Below are 22,122 nucleotides of genomic sequence, written 5' to 3' on the forward strand. Positions count from 1 at the left end.
TAACCAATACTCTAACGGGGCTCAGGCCAAACTTAGGGCACCTTAGATTCCCTGTGGGGCTGCTCAGCGAGAAGTTGCACCCCTCCCCCAATCTGGTAGATTCCTTCTAGTCTACGCCCACAGGACTCTTTTCCCTCCTGCTCTTCCCCCATACTTTAGCATGTGTGCACCCCAAGATGCTTCAGTGCCCTCACTGAGTTGTCACTTCTGTAAAGAGAACAGTAAGGTCCCCTGTCCCACCCCCACTTCCCCCCTGCTCCCCCCTCCCGCTCCTGGCAACAACTCAGATGATGGCTTTGCTTCCTTCAGTGCTGACAGTACCCACTTTAGACAAAGACTCGATCTCCGAGAGAGAAAAGCAATTTGCCAAAAGTCAAACTAGAAAGGAAAGGATCCCTCCAAACAGGTGCTACATAGGACCCAGGACCAGAAGTTGACCAAAGGATGGTCTGATTTTTGTCTCCCAGCCTGACCCAGCAGGGAGACAGTCCCTCAAGGCTAGGATGACATAGTGGTTGGTGTGGTCATGTGGCTCAGAACACTCAGGCCTGTTTAGTCCAACGAGAAAGTTGCCTCTGGGCCAGTGGTTTGCTGCAGCACATTACCTTAGCGACAGATGGCAGGGCATGAATCCAGCTCTGTTCCCCAGCTACCCTGGAAGATCCGGTTGCTTTCCTCAGGTAACGCTCATGGACTTGGCATGAGTTCAGAATGTACAGTGCACAGGCCAGGGCATAGCCTCCCCAGTTAGAAACACCTAGAATGCAAGGGGGAAAAATCCATCATAAAAGTGCAAAGATCCTGTGGTCCACTGGGCTGCCCCCAAGCAGCTGCTGCCATCTCAGAGCGCTGGCAGGAACAGCACCAGGAGCACCTGGGGACCCAGCCCAGACCTCCTGAATCAGAACTGCTGCAAGATTGTTGGGGAGCAAGTGAGTTTTAATGAGCCCCATAAGGAAGCTTAAGTCAAGCTAAAGTCTGAGGGCTGTTGCTTGAAGCTATTCAGGCTATTAGAGGAAAAGATACGGCCACTGAACCTGGATAGCCAATCCAGACTGCTGCCCCTGTGTGACCCCCGACCCCCCCCATTAGAGAACCGCCCAAGGGCTGATCTCAACCCCTTGGGTGACACAGAGCCTGTTCCCTGGGGTTTGGAGCAGACAGCCCCTCAAATGAGGTCTGTCATTCCTTTTTGTGTAGAAGACCATTTGCTAACTTGCCCTCAGACTTCCTCTCCTATTCTGTCAGGCAGGCCGCAGGGCTCATTCCCTGGGTGAGAGACTGTTTCGTCTACTCTTCTGACACCTGCTTGAGTTCTCCATCCTGTCAAAGACCGATAGAGGCTGCTTCGGTGCTGCGTCATCGTTAAGGAAGAAGGGCTGATAAGACAGCTCCAAGCTTGGTGACCCGAATTTAGTCCCCGGGACCCATACAGTGGAAGGAGAGAAGTGTCTCCTGCAGGTTGTCCTCTGACTTACACACACACACACACACACACACACACACACACACATACACACACACACCACTAAATAAATAAATATTTCTTTTAAAGGAAGAGGATCATATAATTGCCTCAGGGTAAGACAATCATCAATGAGATGCTTGCAAAGGATTGTGGGAGGACTGAAGAGAGGCCACTAATTCTGTCTGGTCCAGGCAAAATTCACAGAAAAGAGTCATTTAATATGGATATTATGGTCTGGCGGAATTCAGCTGGACAAAGAGTAGAGCTGTGGGGCAGGAGGAACCAGGTAAACAAACATACAAACACAACTTCCAGTGAGTACAAAGGGATACAGCCAAACCTGGCCAGTGAAGACTATGCGATAACTATTGTATTTCAATGATTTTAAGGTATCTTTTTGTTACCTCTGCATCTCTGAAATTGGAAAACGTGTATAGTCATATCTTACAGTTGTCACTGGCTGGTTTATTAGTGCTAAAAAAAAATAGTGGTGACTGAGTCATCAATGGGACACTCAGGGAAAAGAATATGTTGCTTTGGTTGAGTACTTTCACTCTGATATCCTGCTGTAAATAAATGTCTTATGTGACTTAGCTCCTGGAGTCCTTAAAATAAGCCTATAGGGCATACTATCATTATCCCTATGGGAGCAACATAGAAACAGACACAGAGGGGTAAAGGTGTCACAGTGAACAAGTCGCAGACATATGATGTAACTCAAGCTATTCCCTTCAGAGGCCATGTTCGTTTGCTTTTTAAAATTATTTTTTTTTTAAGTTTTTAATTGTGTTAAAATCTACATGGCATGAATGTAGAAAAAAACGAACGGTTCCTTTTCTCTTCTCACACCAGTAACAGAGAGGGCATTGTGGCCACTCATGGTGTGTGTGTGTGTGTGTGTGTGTGTGTGTGTGTGTGTGTGTGTGTGTGTGTGTCTGTGCCAGAAATCTAACAGTTTTGTAGCAGCAGGTACCTAACCTGAGTGTGCTCCAAGCCGGTTCTGCTCTGATGCTACGCACTGTGACTGTGACAGGTACCTCGGACTGCACAGGCTCAGGCTCCAGGGCTGCCTCTGCCCCTTTTGATGACAGTGGCTCGCCCCAGGTTGCTCACCTTGGCCTCTGACTGACTGACTACATATGAGGGTTCCTGAAGGCTATTGTTGGATTTAATCAATTTGCTTCAGCAGGCAGAGGGGGAAAGCACACTGTTTTATTACAGATCCAGAGGAAGAGATACACCAGTACGCAGGAGGGGGCCTGGCGCCTACTCTGTATCTGCCTACCTTGGAGCTCTCTGAACTCTTTTGGGCTTTTGTGGAGATCTATGTTAACAGACAGGGTGGGCGCCCAGCAAGGCCTGCTTCCTTGGGTTCTTCTTGGCCCCTCTGTGCAAAATCCTTCTTCCTGCATGGGAGCAGGGCTCTCTGTTTGCTTGCTTTCGGTTTTTCGAGACAGGGGTTCTCTCTGTGTAGCCTTGACTATCCTGGACTCACTTTGTAGACCAGGCTGGCCTCGAACTCACAGAGATCCACCTGCCTCTGCCTCCCAAGTGCTGGGATTAAAGGCATGTGCCACCACCGCCCGGCAGGAGCAGGACTCTCTGGACTGAGGATGGTCTTGTGACCTACCAGACAAGGGTGGGTCGGAGAGCTACTTTGTGGCTGGCTTAAAGTGGGAGTAGATTCTCACTCCAAGGGGGGCGGGTGGAAGGGAAGTTCTAGTTTCTATGGACTGCCTTGGAGAAGGAGTTATGTGAGCCTAGACCCATGGATGAAAACAAGGAAATGAACTATCTACCTGTTAGAATTCTGCTTCAGTTTGCCTACCTGTGATGCCATTGCTTACCTGCCATGGGGGCGTGGCCCTGCCTAGTGCACAAGAGGACAGACCTACCTTGCTCTTTCCTCTCTTCCCCTCCTCTCTCTTCCTCTCTTCCTCTCTCTCTCTCTGGGGTACCCCTCCTCCTTTCCTTCTCCCTCCATGCTCATTTAATAAACTCCTCATCTAATATCATATCTGGTATCTAGTATCTTATCATTTTCTTTTATTAATTATAAAATTACCTACCTGTCATCCATCCATCTATCTATCTATCTATCATCTATTTATTTATCTATCTAGTTACAGCATTCAGATGTTAATTTTTGTCCCCCACCCCCACCCCAAATTCTTACTATCCTATAAGCAAACCTTACCTCCAAAATTATCCCTGATTGGCTAAATAAAGTTGCCTACACACCTGCTCAGGGCAGAAGTTAGGTGGGCGTGGCCAAGGTTCACAGGCTTGGAGAGAAGAGGATCACAGGAAGGGGGAGGGAGAGAGAGAGAGAGAGACAGAGAGAGAGAGAGAGAGAGAGAGAGAGAGAGAGAGAGAGAGAGAGAGAGAAAGAGAGGGGGGGGTAAAGGAGAAAGAAGGAAGTAAAGTTATAAAAGGAACTTTTATTCTCCTGGCTCAATTGTTGTCTGGGAGGCTCGCTGCTTCCTTCTGCTAACCTAGGCCTGGTCCTGGAACCTTCTAGCCTCCATACACTCTGACTTAGACCTAGGACGTTTTCAGCCTCTGAGACTTACTGCTTAATAAGCTCACCCTTTCTTGTTCTTTCTGAGCTCTGGGCTGGCTGGTTCAGCTCAGCTGTTCTCGCTCAAACTCCTCTCCCAGCTGATTTATTTAATCTGGCTTCTCTCTCAGCCCAGAATTGCTCTGCTTGGTCTCAAATTAACTCAGCATTCTGCTCTAATAATCCTTGGGCTTCTTCTTATTTTCTGGCTCATTCCATCTCCACCTGAGTCTCTCTCTGCAACCCATCTCTCTATTACTGTCCTGGTAAAACTGCCTCCTCTCGCTGTAAAACTGCCTCTTAAGCAGCTTCCCTTTCCTCTCTCTTCTTGTGAGAAGAGTGGGTGTATCCTATTCGGTCAGACCTTGCCTTATTCGTCACCTTTTCTGCCACTCAACTAGACATCACGTTCAAACATGGGTGCTTCCTTCTATAAACTAACTTTACCTTCATTTGGGACCATACACCACCACGCCTGGACCTAAGCTTTTCTTTACCTGATAATTGCTCTAGACCAGATTTGAACTCGGATCTGTTTGCCTCTGTCTTCTGGATTAAAAATGTGTCTGTATCGCCGGGCATGGCGGTGCACATCTTTAATCCCAGCGCTTAGGAGGCAGAGGCAGGCGGATCTCTGTGAGCTCGAGGCCAGCCTGATCTACAAAATGAGTCTAGGACAACCAAGGCTACACAGAGAAACCCTGTCTCGGAAAAAAACAAAAACAAAATGTGTTTACATTCCATCAGTATCACATGGACCTACAAGATTTTTGGATGTGATCTCTTGCCAGCCAGATCACATAGACCTAGAAGGTCTTAGGATGAGATCGCTTGCCGGAACAGTCATGTTCTGAATTAACATTCATCTACACAGAGTTGCCATGGGATCGGTTAAAAAAAAAAAAAAAGAACCACTTGGGCAGATCATCATCTCAACCATGTTTAAGTGTATACTTTAGTAGCATTAAATATCTATCTATCCACCTATTTAAAGTATCAGGATTGGGCCAGGCGTACCAGCACTTAAGGTAGAGACAGGTAGATCTCTATGAGTCTGAGGCCAGCCTGGTTTATGTAGTATGTTTGAGACCAGTCAAGGCTACATAGTAAGACCCTGTCTGGAAAAAAAAAAAGACAAAAGATATATAAGAATTGTGTTTACCAGCTTTAAAGGCACAGCTACACAGCATCAAGTATCTGCTGACCCATTCATGCAAAGCAGCAGCCCATGTGAGGGTGCGGTTGAGCAGGGTCGAGTGCTTTCTCATGGTGCAGTTCTGGAGCTCACCCCCAGCCCCCGGGCAGATGTAGGAAAACACATGTGGGGGACGCCATGGCAGGGGAAAGGCAGAACTTAAAACCCCGTTCACCAGATTAAAACTGAGCCGGATCGGTGATGTGCTGAGACGAAGCTGCCAGGCAGGCTACAGCTGCTGACTGTGCTTTTGTGAGATGACACAGCATGGTTTTGCCTGTGTCATCAGCCTGCACTACCTGCTTTTTAAGAATGCCTTTGGCCTTACTATGACATCATCTTTTCAATTAACAAAATGTAAAAAAAAAATCCCATACTATATTTAAGCAGTGGCCGTGGCCATCATATCATATCTAGATCATGGGGTACATGGTGGGGGAGGGGAGAGATGAGAGAGGGGGCCGTGAAAGGAAGCTTACTTAATTAAGCTCATGTGCTGGAGGCCTTGTGTGAGGTGAGCTCACCGTAAACTTTGTCTCCTAGTCCCTAGAAACCACTGGGACTTTCACTGTCTCCATAATTTTTCCGTTTCTGGGACATCATATAGCTGGGTTCAGATTGTACAGCCTTTTCAGACTGGCTGCTCATTCAGTAATCTGCTCTTAAAGTTCCTCATGTCCTCTTCTGGTTTGGGGTCCCTCCCTCCCTCTCTCTTTCTCTCTCTCTCTCTCTCTCTCTCTCTCTCTCTCTCTCTCTCTCTCCCTCTCTCTCTTTACAGAATATATTTTACCACCTGTATGGGCATAGTTCATCCATCCACTCACTGAAGGATGTTTTGTCACTTTTTTGTTTGTTTGTTTGCTTGTTTGTTTGTTTTTCAATACAGGGTTTCTCAGTGTCGCCTTGGCTGTCCTGGACTTGCTTTGTAGACCAGGCTGGCCTCAAACTCACAGAGATACCCCTGCCTCTGCCTCCCTGAGTGCTGGGATTACAAGCATGCACCAACACGCCAGCTATACTTTTTCTTATATAGATGGTAATTATACGTTGCTAGCTTTAGACTTAAGTATTGGATTTTGGGAGGTGCTAATATAAATGGCAACATGGTTTTAATTTAAAATTGCTGGCATACTGAAAAGAGACATTGTATCCTGAAAGACTGCTGTAATCACTTCTTAGTTCCAGGAATTTATTTTTGTTTATTCATTCGATTTTCCATTGGATGAACATGTCATCTGGAGAGATGGTTATTTTCTTTCTTCTCAGTCCATATGCTTTTTATTTCTTCTTCTTTTTGCGTTATTGCACTAACTAGGATTTTTAGTGTGATGCTGAAAAACCAGTGAGAGAGGACAGCCTTGCCGTACCACTCCTGGCTGGACTTTTAAAGATTTTTTTTTTTTTACATATCTCTTGCCTTATCATGTAATTCTTCTTTAGCTTGTTAATATGTAAGGTAATATGAATAGATTTTTTATTATTGGATCATCCTTCATATTTGAAAATCCTAGTTTGCTAGTGATATGTTTTGTTTATATTGTTGGGATCTGTTGTTATCATTTTGCTGAGTGATTTCCAAGTTTTTAAAAAACTACATTTATTTGTTTATATATGTATGCATGCATGCATGTGAGTATGTATTTGTGCACTAGTGTGTGACAGTGGAATATTCCTCCTATGCCTCAGTTCCCTACATAATAATTCTGAGACTTTATTATTTATGAATAAATGCCTGGGCCATAAGCTTTGGCTCATTCCCCCACTAGCTCATAATTTAAATTGCCCATTCATTCCATGTGTACACATGGCTGGTTACCTCTCTTCAGTCTCATGTGTCCATCTTCCTCAGAGTCTGTGGGCAAATCTCCTGCCTCTCTCTCTCCCTCCCTCTCTCTCCCTCCCTCCCAGAACTCCTACTTCCTATTTCTAGCTTCAGCTAATAGACCATCAGCTTTTTATTGAAAGGTGATGTTTCCATACAGTACACAAGATATTCTCTCTACACCAGTCTATGAGTGCACATACGGGTCTGCAGGATCAAACTCAGGCCATGGGACTTGGTGGCAAATGCTACAACTCATGGAGCCCTGTTATTTTTGTATTCATGTTTATGAAAGGCATTGAACTATAGTTTTCTTTCATGTAATGATTTTGTATTGGTTTTAGGGTGATCGTACTCCTACAGTGAATTAGAAAGTATATCCTGGATTTGAATCTTCTGGAAGACACTGTAAAACGCTGTTATAATTTCTTCTGTAAATGTTTTAGAATTCACCAACAAACCTAACCACGTCTGTGCTTTCTCCTTTTGAAGGGCATTAATTTGTTGGTTCAATTCCCTTAAGGACTATTTCATTTGTTTTTGTATGCATATGTCTTTAAAGAAGTGGATCTATTTTTATCCATATTATCAAATTTGTGGGCATATAATTGTTTATAATATTCCTTCTTATCCTGTTTGTGTCCATAGAACACACAGAGACATGCTTTCTTTCTTGTTTGTCTTAGCCTAGCTATATATTACCAATTATATTAATCTTTCCAAAGACTTACCTTTGGTTTTGTTGATTTTTATCTAGTTTTTCAATTTCTGATCATTTTTATTCTTCATTTTCTTCTGATACTTTAATCTTGTCTTTCTTCTCTACTTCCTTTTAAGGTGAAAGCTAAGATACCTGAAGTTTACTAAATTTCTTATTTTCTAATATGTGCATGCTGTGGCAGTTTGAACGAGATGTGCCCATGGTACTTGGTCTTCAGTTGGTGGCGAGGTTTTGGGGGCAGGATAGAAGGCGTGGCCTTGTTGAGAGTAAAAAGCCTGGCCTACTTAGTGTTTGATCTTTCTGCTTTGTGCTTGTGGCCCAAGATGTGAGCGCTCAGTTTTCTGTTCCCGCTGCCATGTTGCTTGCTGCCACATGAACTCTAACTTTCTAGAACCATAAGCCCAGATAAACAGTCTCTTCTCTACATTGCTTTGGTCATGGTGTTTTATCACAGCAACAGTAAAGTAACTAATACAGGTATCGGTTAAATCTGGTTGACTGACAGTATTATTGGGTTCAACTGTGTCACGACAGATTTTATGCCTGCTATAGCTGTCTCTCCTGACGCAGGGACGTTAAAATAGCCAACTTAAAAAAAAAAAAGACAAAATAACAAAAAGAGGGGTTGGGGATTTAGCTCAGTGGTAGAGCACTTGCCTAGCAAGCACAAGGCCCTGGGTTCGGTCTTCAGCTCTGGAAAAGAAAAAAAGGAAAAAAAAAAAGACAAAATAAAATAGCCAACTATAATAGTTGAATCATTTACTTTTCTCTGCTGACTTTTTCTTCTCCCCTGTATATTTTGCATATGTATTACCACTCTGGTGTTAGATACATATACGCAATATGTATATGTACATTATTAATTGTTGCATCGCCCTTGTATAGTGGTCTTTTCACAATATGAATATACCATTTTTTTTAATCCCTGATAACTTTCTTTGTTCTGCTGTCTGCTCTGTCTGACATGAATACACTGGCCCCTGCCCTCTGTAGATTATTGTTACACTTAATGCCTTTATCTCTTTCCCTTTACTGCACAGAAGTAGAGCTGGGCATCGCCTTTCTCTCACGGGAGGGTGGCATGGTCTGGTCCTGGGTATTTCCCGTCTCCGAGGCAAGTATGGCTTTGCTCACACCACAGCAGACTGTGGTTTCTTTTGAGGCCAGATCTTATTTAGAACAGAATGAGATGGTATATTTCTGAACAGTTCCTTTTTCCTCGTCCCTCCAGACCAGCAAGAGATTTTCCTCTGATAGTCACTATGAGAACTTAGGTGAGTGGCCAGAAATAAGCTCCCCAAATCAAGGTGATCCCCCATGATTGGGTCCCCTGGAGCTGTTATTTTGCTTTGGATTTTGGTCTTTTGTGACAAGGTCTTTCTTTTTGGGTTTTTTTGTTTTGTTTTGGTTTGGTTTTGGTTTTGTTGTTGTTGTTTTGGGGGTTTTTGTTTTGTTTTGTTTTGTTTTTGTTTTTGTTTTTTTGAGACAGGGTTTCTCTTGTAGTTCCAGCTGTCCTAGCCTTGCTTTGTAGGCCAGGCTGGCCTCAAACTCACAGGGATCTGCCTGCCTCTGCCTCCTGAGTGCTTTCCTTTTTGTTTGTTTTTTTGCTTGTTTGTGTGTGTTTGGAGTTTTTTTGCTTGTTTTTGGGTTTGTGTGTGTGTGTGTGTGTGTGTGTGTGTGTGTGTGTGTGTGTGTGTGTGTATGTGTGTGCGCGCTTGGTTTGTGTTTTTGAGTCAGGGTTTCTCTGTTTGTGTTTTTGAGTCAGGGTTTCTCTGTGTGTCCCTGGCTGTCCTGGACTCACTTTGTAGACCAGGCTGGCCTCGAACTCACAAAGATCCACCTGCCTCTGCCTCCCTGAGTGTTGTGGTTACAGGTGTGCACCACTGTGCCTGACTGACAAGGTCTTGCTCTGTAGCCTTGGCTGGCTTGGACCTCTAGTGCTTACTGTATAGGCAGGCTTCAAACTCACAGAGACCTGTATACCCCTGCTCCCCAAGTGCTGGGATTAAAGGGGTGCACCTGGTTCCCTGAAGTTTAACTCAGGTTTGTGCAGCGAGCCTCCAGCAACTCTGCAGTAGGTTTCCCATCCCCGGAGTGTTTGCTCCTCTCCAGGCTGACTGACCATGAAGGGAAGAGAGCCGTTTCCAGGTGTCAGTGTTTCCAGAGGATAAGGGAAAGCCAGGCTTTGAAACATTTGGACACACAAGAAAGGTTGGTCCTAAGGTCCTGTGAAAAAGGCAGCAATAGGAAAGGAGCCTGAGGCAGAAGTTGGCGAAAGGAGCCATGGCGAACCCTTCTGTCCACCAAGGCATAAGTACTCACTGACCACTGACCAGAGTGGCTCTCCCATCTCACTCAACTGCCCTCATCCCTCCTGTCACCATGCCACCTGGTATATGTACTCAAGGTCGGAGTCATTGTCTCCCAATTCCAGGGAGAAGTTCTTTGGCACACATCATCCCTGCTGTTGCCCTAGAAGCCAAAACAATGCCTGGCACACCGGAAGTGTTCATGAATGGCTGAATTCCCTACCCTTGGGCCCTCCAGAGCCTTCTGAAGACAAGAAAAGCTTTCGCTCTTGCTGTGATGGTTATCTTGATTGCCAACCTGACCCGACGGAGAGGCATCTGGGAGATTAGGAAAGCATGGGCCTGAGTGTGTCTGCGAGGGCGGGCGTTTCCAGAGACATGTTGGACAGCAACTGAGTGAGCAGAACTGTCCAACAGGGTGCTAATCCAGATAGAACGAATGCAGAGCTAGCCTGTCAGGGAAGCACAAGGTCTCTTGCTGTGTTTTCTTGGTCACCATGGACAGGTGGCCCTTCTGCCACGGCGTTCTGCTTTGCTACAGGCCCACGAACAACAGAGCCAGCAGCCGTGTTCTGAACCCTTAGAGACCACAAACCCAGACCACCCTTCCTCCTTTGAAGTTGTTTCTTTCAGGTGTTTGTCATAGTGACTAGAAAGTGTCTAACACCCTTGGTCAGGGTTCAGGCCAGGCCACTTGCCCTAGGCAGCCTGGCAGGCAGGGACTCACCAGCAATGACAGCGAAGTCGGCCTCCACGTCACAGGCGATGACGTCTCCGTTTCTTATGTGCTTCTTCACCGCCTCCTTGACCTTGCCCATGCCAAGCTCGTTGCCTCCGTCCCCGACTCCTGAAGGGGAAGAGGAACAGAGTGAGCATATAGGATGGGGGAAGCGTGGGGGTGGGTGGGAGAAGACAGCCCCCCCCCCCACATGGCAGTGGTTGTCTCTGAACACGTTTCTGTCAACTGGATGTTGAGTCTTCCAGAAACTTCTACAGTTAGGAGTGGATCTGATTTTGGAGCTCACTGGGGGTGGGATCCTGTCTTTTATTAGGTCTCCACATCTAGCCACAGGTGGGGTGGCTTGGGTTCTGACATGTTGCCGGGCCCAACTGGAGACAAGGGTATGTGATGCTGAGTAGCTCCCACACAGTGGCTCCTCTCACTGAGCTGCACCATGTGACTGGACAATATCCCATGGGCAGAGGTGAACTGTGTCTTACCCTAGTGCAGTGGTTCTCAACCTTCCTAGTGCTCCAACCCTTTAACGCACTTCCTCAAGTTGTGGTGACCCCCAGCCATAAAATGATTTTCATTGCCACTTTGTAAGTGTAATTTTGCTACTGTTATTGTGAATTGTAACGCAAATGTCAGGTATGCAGGATATCGGACATGTGACTCCTCTGAAAGGGTCGTGTCGCACAGGTTGAAAACCATTGCTCGAAAGGCTTCTGCTTAACGAATGTGAAAAGCACGCACTTCATTTACATCTAAACCGAAAGGGGACCTGGCTAACACCCTAACAAGAACACACGCTGCTGCAGACTAGACAGGTATGCTGGGAATGACGGGGTCCACTTCCCAATAGATCCAATTACGGCTGCTCTGAGAGCCAGTGGGAGCACAGCTGTAGCTCAGGAGTTTGGGACTATCCTGTACAACATAGTGAGGATGGTCAGGAGACTGGATCTCCCTGGACCACAGAACTGTATTTGAATTTCTTCCACAGTGACCCATAAGCCATGGAAGTCAGCTGGGGCAGCGGTTCTCAACCTGTGGGTCGAGACCCTTTGGAGTGTGTCAAATAACCCTTTCATGGGTCTCTCTCTCTCTCTCTCTCTCTCTCTCTCTCTCTCTCTCTCTCTCTCTCTCTCTGTGTGTGTGTGTATGTGAGACACATCAGATAGCCTGCATGACAGATACTTAAATTACTATCCCAAACAGTAGCAAAATTACAATTTTAAAGTAGCAATGAAATAATGTTTTTTTAATTAATTTATTTATTGTATATGAGTACTTTATCTGCAGAAGAAGGCATCATATCATATTACAGATGTTTGTGAGCCACCATATGGTTGCTGGGAACTGAACTCATGACCTCTGGAAGAGGAGGCAGCACTCTTAACCACTGAGCCATCTCTCCCGCCCCATCAATGAAATAATGTTAAGGCTAGCGGTCACCACAACATGAGGAACTATATTAAAGAGTCGCAGAGTGTACAGCTGATAAATACCTTCAGCAAATTGGCTGGGAACAAAATTAACTCAAAAAAGTCAGTAGCCTTCCTATATACAAATGGCAAACATGCAGAGGAAGAAATTAGGAAAACTACACCCTTCACGACAGCCACAAGCAATATAAAATATCTAGGAGAAACTCTAACAAAGCAAGTGAAGGACTTGTTTAAAAAAAAACTTTAAATCTCTGAAGAAAGAGATTGAACATGACATCAGAAGATGGAGGGATCTCTCTTGTTCATGGATCGGAAGGATTAACATAGTAAAAATGGCCATTTTACCAAAAACAATTTACAGATTCAATGCAATCCCTATCAAAATACCTACACAACTTTTTAAAGACATTGAAAGATCAATTCTCAACTTCATGTGGAAAGACAAAAAACCTAGAATAGCTAAAACAATCCTATACAATAAAAGATCCTCAGGAGGAATCTCCATACTCGATCTCAAGCTGTATTATAGAGCATTGGTAATTAAAACAGCATGGTATTGGCACAGCAATAGGCTGGTTGATCAATGGAATCTAATCAAAGACCCAGAAATGAATCCACACACATATAGTTACCTGATTTTTGACAAAGAAGCCAAATCTATTCAATGGAAAAATGATAGCTTTTTCAACAAATGGTGCTGATCTAACTGGATGTCTACATGTAGAAAAATGCAATTAGACCCATATTTGTCACCATGCACAAAACTCAAGTCCAAGTGGATTAAAGACTTCAACATAAAATCAGAGACACTAAATTGGTTAGAAGAAAAAGTGGGGAAGAGTCTGGAACACATTAGCACAGGAGACAACTTCCTGAATAGAACACCAACAGCCCAGGCCTTAAAGTCAACAATTAATAAATAGGACATCATGAGGCTGAGAAGCTTCTGTAAGGCAGGAGGCACTGTCAGCAGAACAAAGCAACAGCCTACAGACTGGGAAAAGATCTTCACCAACCCTACATCTGACAACAGTCTAATATCCAAAATATATAAAGAACTCAAGAAATTAAACACCACCAAACCAAATAACCCAATTGAGAAATGGGGCTTAGAACTAAACAGAGAATTCTCAACAGAGGAGTATCAAATGGCTGAGAAACACTTAAAGAAATGCTCAACATCTTTAGTTATCAGAGAAATGCAAATCAAAACGACACTGAGATTCCATCTTACACCCATCAGAATGGCTAAGATCAAAAATTCAAGTGACACCACATGCTGGCAAGAATGTGGAGAAAGAGGAACACTCCTTCATTGCTGGTAGGAATGCAAACTTGTACAACCACTTTGGAAATCTATCTGGTGCTTTCACAGAAAACTGGGAATAGGGCTTCCTCAACCCAGCTATTCCACTCCTTGGAATATACCCAGAAAATGTTCCACCACACAACAAGGACATATGCTCAACCATGTTCATAGCAGCCTTATTCATAATAACTAGAACGTGGAAACAGCCTAAATATCCCTCAGTTGAAGAATGGATAAAGAAATTGTGGTACATTTACACTATGGAATTCTACTCAGCTATTAAAAACAAGGAAATCCTGAAAATTTTGTACAAATGGATGGAACTAGAAATGATCATAATGAGTGAGTTAACCCAGAAGCAGAAAGACTCACATGGTATATACTCACTTATAATTGGGCACTAGCCCAAAAGGCATGTCCCATGAAAGTCTTCACTTACCAGGAGATTGGGATAGATGTGAGGACATCCTACTGAGACTCTAGGTAAGAGAAATATAGGAGATGGGGAAATAGAAGGATCCAGAGGGTCCTAGAAACCTACAAGAAGACCATTCTGATGGGTGGATCGGGGTCCAGGGGAGGTCTGCTCAAACTATTGCACTAGCCAAGGACAATACAATTAGTAAACATCGAACCCCTACTCTGATCTAGCTAATGGTCAGGACATTCTCCATAGTTATGTGGAGAGTGGGGACTGACTTGGACATAAACTCTGGTGCCCCATATTTGACCACCTCCCCTTGGTGGGGAGGCCTGATGGCACTCAAAGAAAGAATAATCAGGGTACCAAGATGAGACTTGATAGCCTATGACCATATAGTGGGGGAGGAGGTCCCCCTCAGTCTTAGACCTAGGGGAGGGGAATAGGGTGAAAGCAGGAGGGAGGGAGGAATGGGAGGATACAGGTGATGGGATAACAATTGAGTTGTAATCTGAATAAATTAAGAAAATTTAAATTAAAAAAAGGGTTGCAGCGTGTGGAAGGTTGAGAACCACTGTTTTGGAGGCTAGCACTCCTCAGGAGCTGACAGGAGGGGAACTAGACCACCTCAAGCATTGGAGATCAGACTGAGCCAGAAGACTCAGAAGGTGGCAAGTGACCGAATACCTTCCAGTAATGCCCTCAGGGCTTTTGATTTTGTTTTCTCTTTCCACCTTGACCATTTTCCCCAGAACAGTTTCTAAATTAGTGACAGCCTGTTTGGATGACAAAAATAATGGAACCACCTGGAAGCCTAAGGAGTAGTTAGATGCCAAAGGGGGGGGGGGCAGTACATGCTCCCGAAACTTCCCAGACTGCCTGCTAATTGCTCCCTGCGGGGGCCACTGGGTTCTTTACCTGCCCAGCTGGGAGGGACAGGAAGTGAGAGACCAACCAAGCAGACCACACTGCATGCGCCCCACCCACAGCCTCTTCTGGGAAAATCTGGGCATTTGTAGAAACTTTCTAATTCTTCCAGAAAGTTTTCATTCACTCTTCAAAACCTCAGAAGTCAGAGGGGACTAATGGGTCTGGAAAACACTCGAGGCTTGGAGAATAACAGACACAGAACAGACACAGACAGGTTTAATCACCCCAAGCCTGCCCTGCCCTCCCGACAGAGGAAGGCAGAGCTGGCATCCTTGGGGGGACTGGCTCCCACATGACATCAAAGTGACTCTTCAGCAGGAGGCACTGGGTGGTGGCACTTTGCTCCAAGTCCTGCAGGCAAGGCTAATTAGCTAGCCACCTTCAACCTTGCTGGGCGGGCCTCACTTTCTCACTTAATGTCCTTCTGACCTCACAAGGTTTTTGAGTGGGATAGGAAATATAATGGTTGTGAAAGTTGTTGGAAAAAGTATAAAGTTCAGCACAGAACCAAATTGTCACAATGTATTATTAACAATAACATCCCACTCATCTTACATTTAGTGTGCTTAAAAAGTGAAGCATTTCTTCAGATAACACAGGACAAAGTCCATCCTGTGTGATGAAAATGATGCGCCGTGCCTCAATTTCATTATCATTAATATTTCACGATGAGTTAATTACTTCTGAGCTGGGCAAGTCAAGTATGTTCTATGGGTCACTTCTCTTTCTCCTAAGGGAGTATTGCATTTCTCAGTAATGGTGCCATTCATGTCTAGACTGGCTAAAATAAACAAGCCCCAGTTTGGGGAGTGGGAAGCAAACAGTGACCTTTCCTGGCCCGTCCTCAATGCTCAGCAGCAGCGTGTCTATGTTGAGTTCTGAGTGCCTCTGCTTACCAGTGGATGAGATCCCAGGGACCTTCTGTGCGGCAAGGAAAATGTCATCGATGGGGTCAACCAGATGCTTGATGTTCATCTTCCTCGCATTGTAGTAGTTGCCATCAGCAGCTCTTCCCGCACGCTCTATGGCCACCAGATGGTCAAATCTGCCCGGAAGCAATGGCGGTAAGTCTTTATGGGGAAAACGGCAGTCTCTCCGGCTCTAACCTTGTGTGTCTCTGTGAATGACCCTTGGTTTCTTAACTTGGCTCCTTTAATCTTAGGAGACTGACTGATGAACTACTTTGTGCAGGGGGTGGGGCAGGGGGCACATCAGGGTACTAATTCACTACATTGGTGGTGGCGTGGAGACACAGCTAGGCACTGCTGCCAGAAGCCGAGGAGTTCCTGGGGCCACCACTCAGGGAGGCTGGATCTACCTTCACTACACTGGCTAACTACGTCACAGAAAGAGTTTTAGAACAAGTCAGAGTGAAGCCAAGTTAGCAAGTCTATTGAGAGACTGGAGATGGTGCACACTTCAGATTTAAGTAGGGGTGTTTAGTCTTCCCCCAAAACACATACACCAGAAAAGGGCAGTACACATCCCAGACATGGATGTAGGCTTCTCAAGAGAGAGAGCAACACTCAAGTGTTTTTAGTGGCAACATATATGGTTTTGTGGCCACGTTATAGAGCTCAGAGGGTATAACTTACAAGGCTTAGAGATGAAGCAAAATTTAAGTTAAATAAGAGACGTGAGCTGGTTTACTTATCTTTTAAAATTCCTTTCGTAAGTGGTAAGATGCTATGAGAAGATTTACTGTGTGGATGAATTGGGGGCAGCATGGATTGCTACTATAGTTAAACTCAAGTTCACACCATCCTGGCCCTGAGTAAGCACACCCTTCTGTTTGGGTGGTTGGTTTTGTTTTTCTTCCTTGAGATAAGGTCTCGTGTAGCCCAGGCTGACCTATAACCTACTATGCGGCTAAGGATGACTTTGCAGTTTTTAACACTTAAAACTTTATTACTATTACGATTGCGTACGGTTGACGTGTGAGTGTATGTGTGCCACAATAATTGTTGTGGAGTTCTTCAAAAATCTCAACTCCGTGATGGAATGGTATAGGCAGACTTCTCATATGATCCAGAAATTCAGGCTCTGGGTACTTACTGGGAAGAACTGAAAACAGAGACTTAAAGAGATGTTTGTGTGCCCTTGTTCTGAGCAGCAAGGCTTAGACTAGGCGACATGGGGGTTGTAGTAGAACAAATAGAAAGAGAAAGCAGCAGAGTACTTTGCACACAGAGCTCATTGAGTCAATATTGGTTTTAAAATGTATATCTCAGTTACATGCACGTAGTGGTTTGTACAGTGTGTTAGTGTGGGTTGTTTTAAAAATGTAGAAAGCACTATATAAGTTATACAATCTGAACCAAAACAAACAAGTAGTTTTCGGAATATTTGACCACAACACACAGAAACAATCATACACACACACACACACACACACACACACACACACACACACGGATGGGGGAGGAAGAGGGAGCGGAGAGGAGGGAATATTTCGGAAGAGCACTTTTCATCACTACACAAGCTATACAGTGCTATTTCTGTTTTGTTTTCTAGAAGTTTCTGCTATCCTCAGTTGACAACTGTAATGGTCCCATGGCTGAGAGACTGCTAGCATTGTTTCAGGTATGGGTGCTATCTCTGCCTGCTGACGTGGATCTATTTCTAGCCATGCTCTATGGAGCCCTAAGTAGACCCTGATGCCACCAACCTCATGTCTAACAAAGCCCATCAGAACCCGTGCTTTCATGGGCTGGTGGCTCTTTATTCTTTCATAGGATGAGGTATGCAGAAGTCTTGTCAGCACGGCTAGAAGGATGTGGTCTTCCCCATCCCTATACACTCGATCTGAGGTACCATATACATACCTAGGAGACTTGGGGTCCCCATCTTTGCACAAAAATGCCTGAGCATCTTCCACCGACCCTCCTTGGTAAGTCAATATGGGAACTGGTGTCTTCAGAACCCCTTGAGAATAAAGACGAAGGGTAGCCATATCAGTGCTGGGTTGCAATGTGATTCGGAAAAGCATCTTTGGACAGTACTGGAACCAGGACTGAGTGGTGTCCTTCCAGAGAACGCTTTGACAGAATTCAGAGGAAGTTAGGTTTACTTTTAGTCCAGAGTTGGCAGGGGCTGCAGGGTTGAACTGGACCAGCATAGACCTGGGGCTAGGCATGTATAAAATGCTCCGTGATACCACGTCAGCAGAAGGTCTGCTCTGGCCTGCTGCCAGCAAGAGTTCATTTAGATGCCTATGGGACATGGTGCCAGACACTTGACATATATGCTCTCATTTAATTTTCACATTCTTGTTCCATAAAGTGATTATTATTTTCACTTTATAGAAGAGGAAACCTGATGCCCAAAGACACCAAGGAAGTTGATCAGAGTCAGGTATTGTATGCATGTTGGTATCACAGCCTCAGTTCTGTCTTGGTTTAATTTCTATTACTGTGATAAAACACCCTGACCAAAGGCAATTTAAGGGAAGGAAGGGTTAATTCAGCTTATAATGCTAGTCTGCAAGTCCCATCACTGAAGGGAAGTTGAGGCAGTAACTCAAGCAGTTTTTTTTTTTAATCGACAGTCAAGAGCAGAGAGAAGTAAATGCCACATGCTGCCTGTTTGCTGCTAGCCTCCTCCTCTCTTATACTGGTCTGGAGCCCTACCTAGGGAATGGTTGTGCCCACAATGAGCTAGGTCTTCCCACCTAAATCAGCCATCGAGATAAGCTCACACAGACATGTCCCCAGGCCAACTTGATCTAAATAATTCCTCAATTGAGACCCCCTTTGTCAGATGACTGTCGGCTGTGGCAAGTTGACATTTTAAAACCAGCCTTTACATTTCTACCCACCCCAGACCTTACTGGTTCCCTCTCTATATGAAACATTCCTTCAGAGGACACCAGAGTCCCAGAGACTCCGGTTGGTACTTGTGTGGTGGTGATTTACAAAGTGAAATGGATTACACAAATAACACACATTATTGCAGACTATATGGAAAATATATACATATTCTCCCCCCCCAAGTGAAATTCATTTGGTTTTCATTATTTGATCTCATAGCAGTTTGGGAAGAATCCTGGCTTATTCACAGGCCCGGGGCAAATCTTTAAGCAAAAGGAAAGATGGCCAACAGAGCACCCTGGAAAGTGTCCCCTGACTCAGGACTTAGAGGCATGTGACCTTGGGTCAGCCACATGAACCCCTTGAACGTCTCCTGTGTAATGACCACCTACTCAAATTGCTGGGTGGCACCAGGATGGCCTCTATGCTTGTCAGTTACTTGGCTGGGGTCTGGGGTAAAGTGGGTGCTAAGTAAAGCCATTCCTCACCTCCCTGGCTGCGTTGGGTGTCAGATTCTAGTCAGGGGAGTGGACAGCAGGGAGCCCAGCCAGGCAACATGAGCCACATGTCAGAGAAAGGACATACAAGACCCCTGTCAAGGTGGGTCAGGGAAATGTGGCTCTGTCCTCCGACTACAGAGTACAATCCTTGCTGGGCTTGTGGCCACGAGACAGGAGAAAGGTGTCTGCCTTCTTTCTCTAGATCGTTTCCTAGGCCTCAGTAAAAAGACTGCTGTAGTTTTCACGGTCCAGTTGGTTCACTTGCTCCATCCAAATGTAACAGAAGTTCTGGGCCTGGCTGTGGCCGCACACACCTTTAACCCCAGCATTGTTGTGGGATGTGGCAATGTCATTAGGAATGGAAGCCTAGGAATGGGGGAACCTCTGAGTTCAAGGCCAGCCTGGTGTACAGATTGAGTTCCAGGGCAGCCAGGGCTACACAGAGAAACCCTGTCTCAAAAACCAGCCAACTAACCAACCAACCAACCAACCAACCAACCAAATTAATTAATTAATTAACATTCTGCAGAATCCAATAAAGCAATATACCCTTGATGGAATTGTGCGGGCCAGGCAGCTCCAAGTCCCTGAGGGCCACCCGGCCGAGCTCCCAGGAGAAGGACAGGTCGCAGCCCTCACTCTCTGCATAAGTAATGCTAAACCTAGCCACAGAGCAGTGTCAGGCGGCACCTTCTGGTGGCCTTGGAACGGAGCCTAACATGGCCACCTGGCCCTTGGTTTTCTGTTCTCACTTGCTGATCCATGTAGTATGCTTTGATGCCACCTGTCCCTTCTCCTTGTTCTCTGGATGTGAGGGGCCTCAGCCATCCTGGTGTTGTCCCCTCTTATCCCCACAGTGGTCTCCCCGAGGGCTTCCACTGTACGGGTCATGATGTGACTGGTCCTAGCTTCCTTCTTCATAAACCAAACAACCTGCATCTATTCAATATAATATATGACATGAATATGATATGATATGATATGGGGTTTTTTTTTTGGTTTTTTGAGACAAGGTCTCTCTGGGTAGCCTTGGCTGTCTTGGACTCGCTTTGTAGACCAGACTGGCCTCAAACTCACAGCGATCCGCCTGCCTCTGCCTCCCGAGTACTGGGATTACAGGCGTGTGCCACCACGCCCGGCTGATATAGTATTTTTATATTCTGGTTGCCCTGCAAATAAGACCTGGGATGGGGTGCAGGTGGTTTTTTGGGAGATGGAGGCAAGAAGCTGAGGGTAGGGGTGGGGAAAGTGAGGAGGGGGTCCGAGCATTTTCAAGATCACTCCCTTAAGAACTGACATTTCATGTTCACCAAGATTTATGTATCTTAGCCTCTAGATGCTGTCCCGACTGGGATGTCATGGGGAATCAATCCTGCTGTTCCAGACGGAGTGGGTTCACAAAGCTTTGGGCCTCTAGGGCACTGACTGGCAGTGGGGACTGGTCACTGTGTGGACAACAGTGGTTGACTGGATCACTTGGACTTTTTGAAACCTCACACAAAGTTGTTCTGAACTTGGAGATTAACCATGCTGTCAGAAGGACACATCCTGGGGCTGGGTACATAGCTGAAGGTCCACACATAAATTGCCCCCAGTCTCTACCCAAAAGGACCTGTGGTCCAGGAAATCGTTTGGGCCCATATCACTGCTCACCTTGCTTAACGGCACCTTCAACAATCTTCATATGCAAGTTCAAGGCTCTCTGGTCTACCACCATGGCGGTTTCCCTCCCCAGAGCCTGCAGGAAGGCGGCTAAAGCAATGGCTCCCGGTGGGCCGTCTGTCTCCTCTGGGGGCTCGTGGTTGAAATGCGTGGGGAAACCGGTGGTGACTAGTACTGAGCGGGCATGAGACAGCGACAGGGCAGCCCGCAGCAACTCATCTTTACGCAGCAGACGCCCGATCCCTCGATTACCTAAAACCACAAAAAATGAAGTGAAATCTAAATGATTGTGTTTATAGATTGGACTGGTTTGGGTCCGGAAGTCCCGTGGAGGGGTGTGGCAGAATGAACCCTTCATAGGATGCCTTCCGGTCTCTCGGCCTCCCGCCTCTCTTTTAGTTTGAGTGGCTACAGGACTGGCTCAGTCTCATGGCGCATGAAGAAATGGTGGGTGCCCTGCTGAGCCTAGCCTTGTATTTCCCACGTGTTTCTCCATGCACACCTTCCCTCTTCTTGTCTGAAATGTTGATAGCTACAGCATGGTACGATGGCAGAGCTGCTGAGACCCCCAAGTGGCTGGGTAGAGCAGAGTCCTTCCTTGGTGGCCCTAAACACTCTGTACGCTATTACATGGAGACAGCGGTCCAGGCTACCACGGCATTTGAGCAAAACATGTTGAGGCTCATTTGTTAGAATAGCTAGCAAAACATAACTAATAAAAATAATATAATAAGGAGGAAAGGAAATGGTACATGTTTACTGGAGAGTCCTGCCCATAAGCACAAGACAGGGTCCAGAGTGCAATTATTCCGGGAGATGTTAATCCCAGAAAACACAGCAGAAGATGAGACCCAGAAAACCACTAACGGGCGGGGAGAAAGCAAGTCAACCCCCAAGGCAACTGGAACTTTGTCCTGCTTTGAGGCCCACTAGGAAGCCATGGAGGATGCCCTACCAGAGGACCAGAGGCTACCTACTTGTTCACTGGGTTCTGTCCCCTATTGGGGGAAGGTTGCCCATTGGGCATCAACTTCACTGCACTCTCTGGACTGTGCCTCCTATAACAGAGGCAGATATAGACTGCCCTCTAGTGGAGGAGTTGAGCAACTGGGGAGCCGTCCATTGCCTCTGTAGAGGAACCCAGTTAGTCCCAGGGGACACAGATGAGGGGGGCAACAGCTAGTGCTGAGGTTGTCCAGCTGTGCAAGACCGAGCAACAGGACTTCTTGACTCTTGTCCATGAC

General features: G+C 45.8%; 1 protein-coding gene across 3 annotated transcripts in view; it reads right to left on the reverse strand.

Moving 5' to 3' along the window:
- Positions 1-22,122, reverse strand: part of DGLUCY (D-glutamate cyclase) — an 84,949-nt gene that overhangs the window by 3,279 nt on the left and 59,548 nt on the right. For all 3 annotated transcript variants that reach the window (XM_084792955.1, XM_084792956.1, XM_084792957.1), the window contains 5 exons: positions 20,870-21,130; positions 17,733-17,832; positions 15,804-15,952; positions 10,803-10,922; positions 606-757 (listed from right to left, as the gene is read on the reverse strand). In XM_084792955.1, coding sequence (XP_084649081.1) covers positions 606-757; positions 10,803-10,922; positions 15,804-15,952; positions 17,733-17,832; positions 20,870-21,130 — 782 coding nt within the window. The remainder of the gene's footprint in view (positions 1-605; positions 758-10,802; positions 10,923-15,803; positions 15,953-17,732; positions 17,833-20,869; positions 21,131-22,122) is intronic.

This window comes from Acomys minous, assembly GCF_964271855.1.
Source record: "Acomys minous genome assembly, chromosome: 8".
Taxonomy (NCBI): domain Eukaryota; kingdom Metazoa; phylum Chordata; class Mammalia; order Rodentia; family Muridae; genus Acomys; species Acomys minous.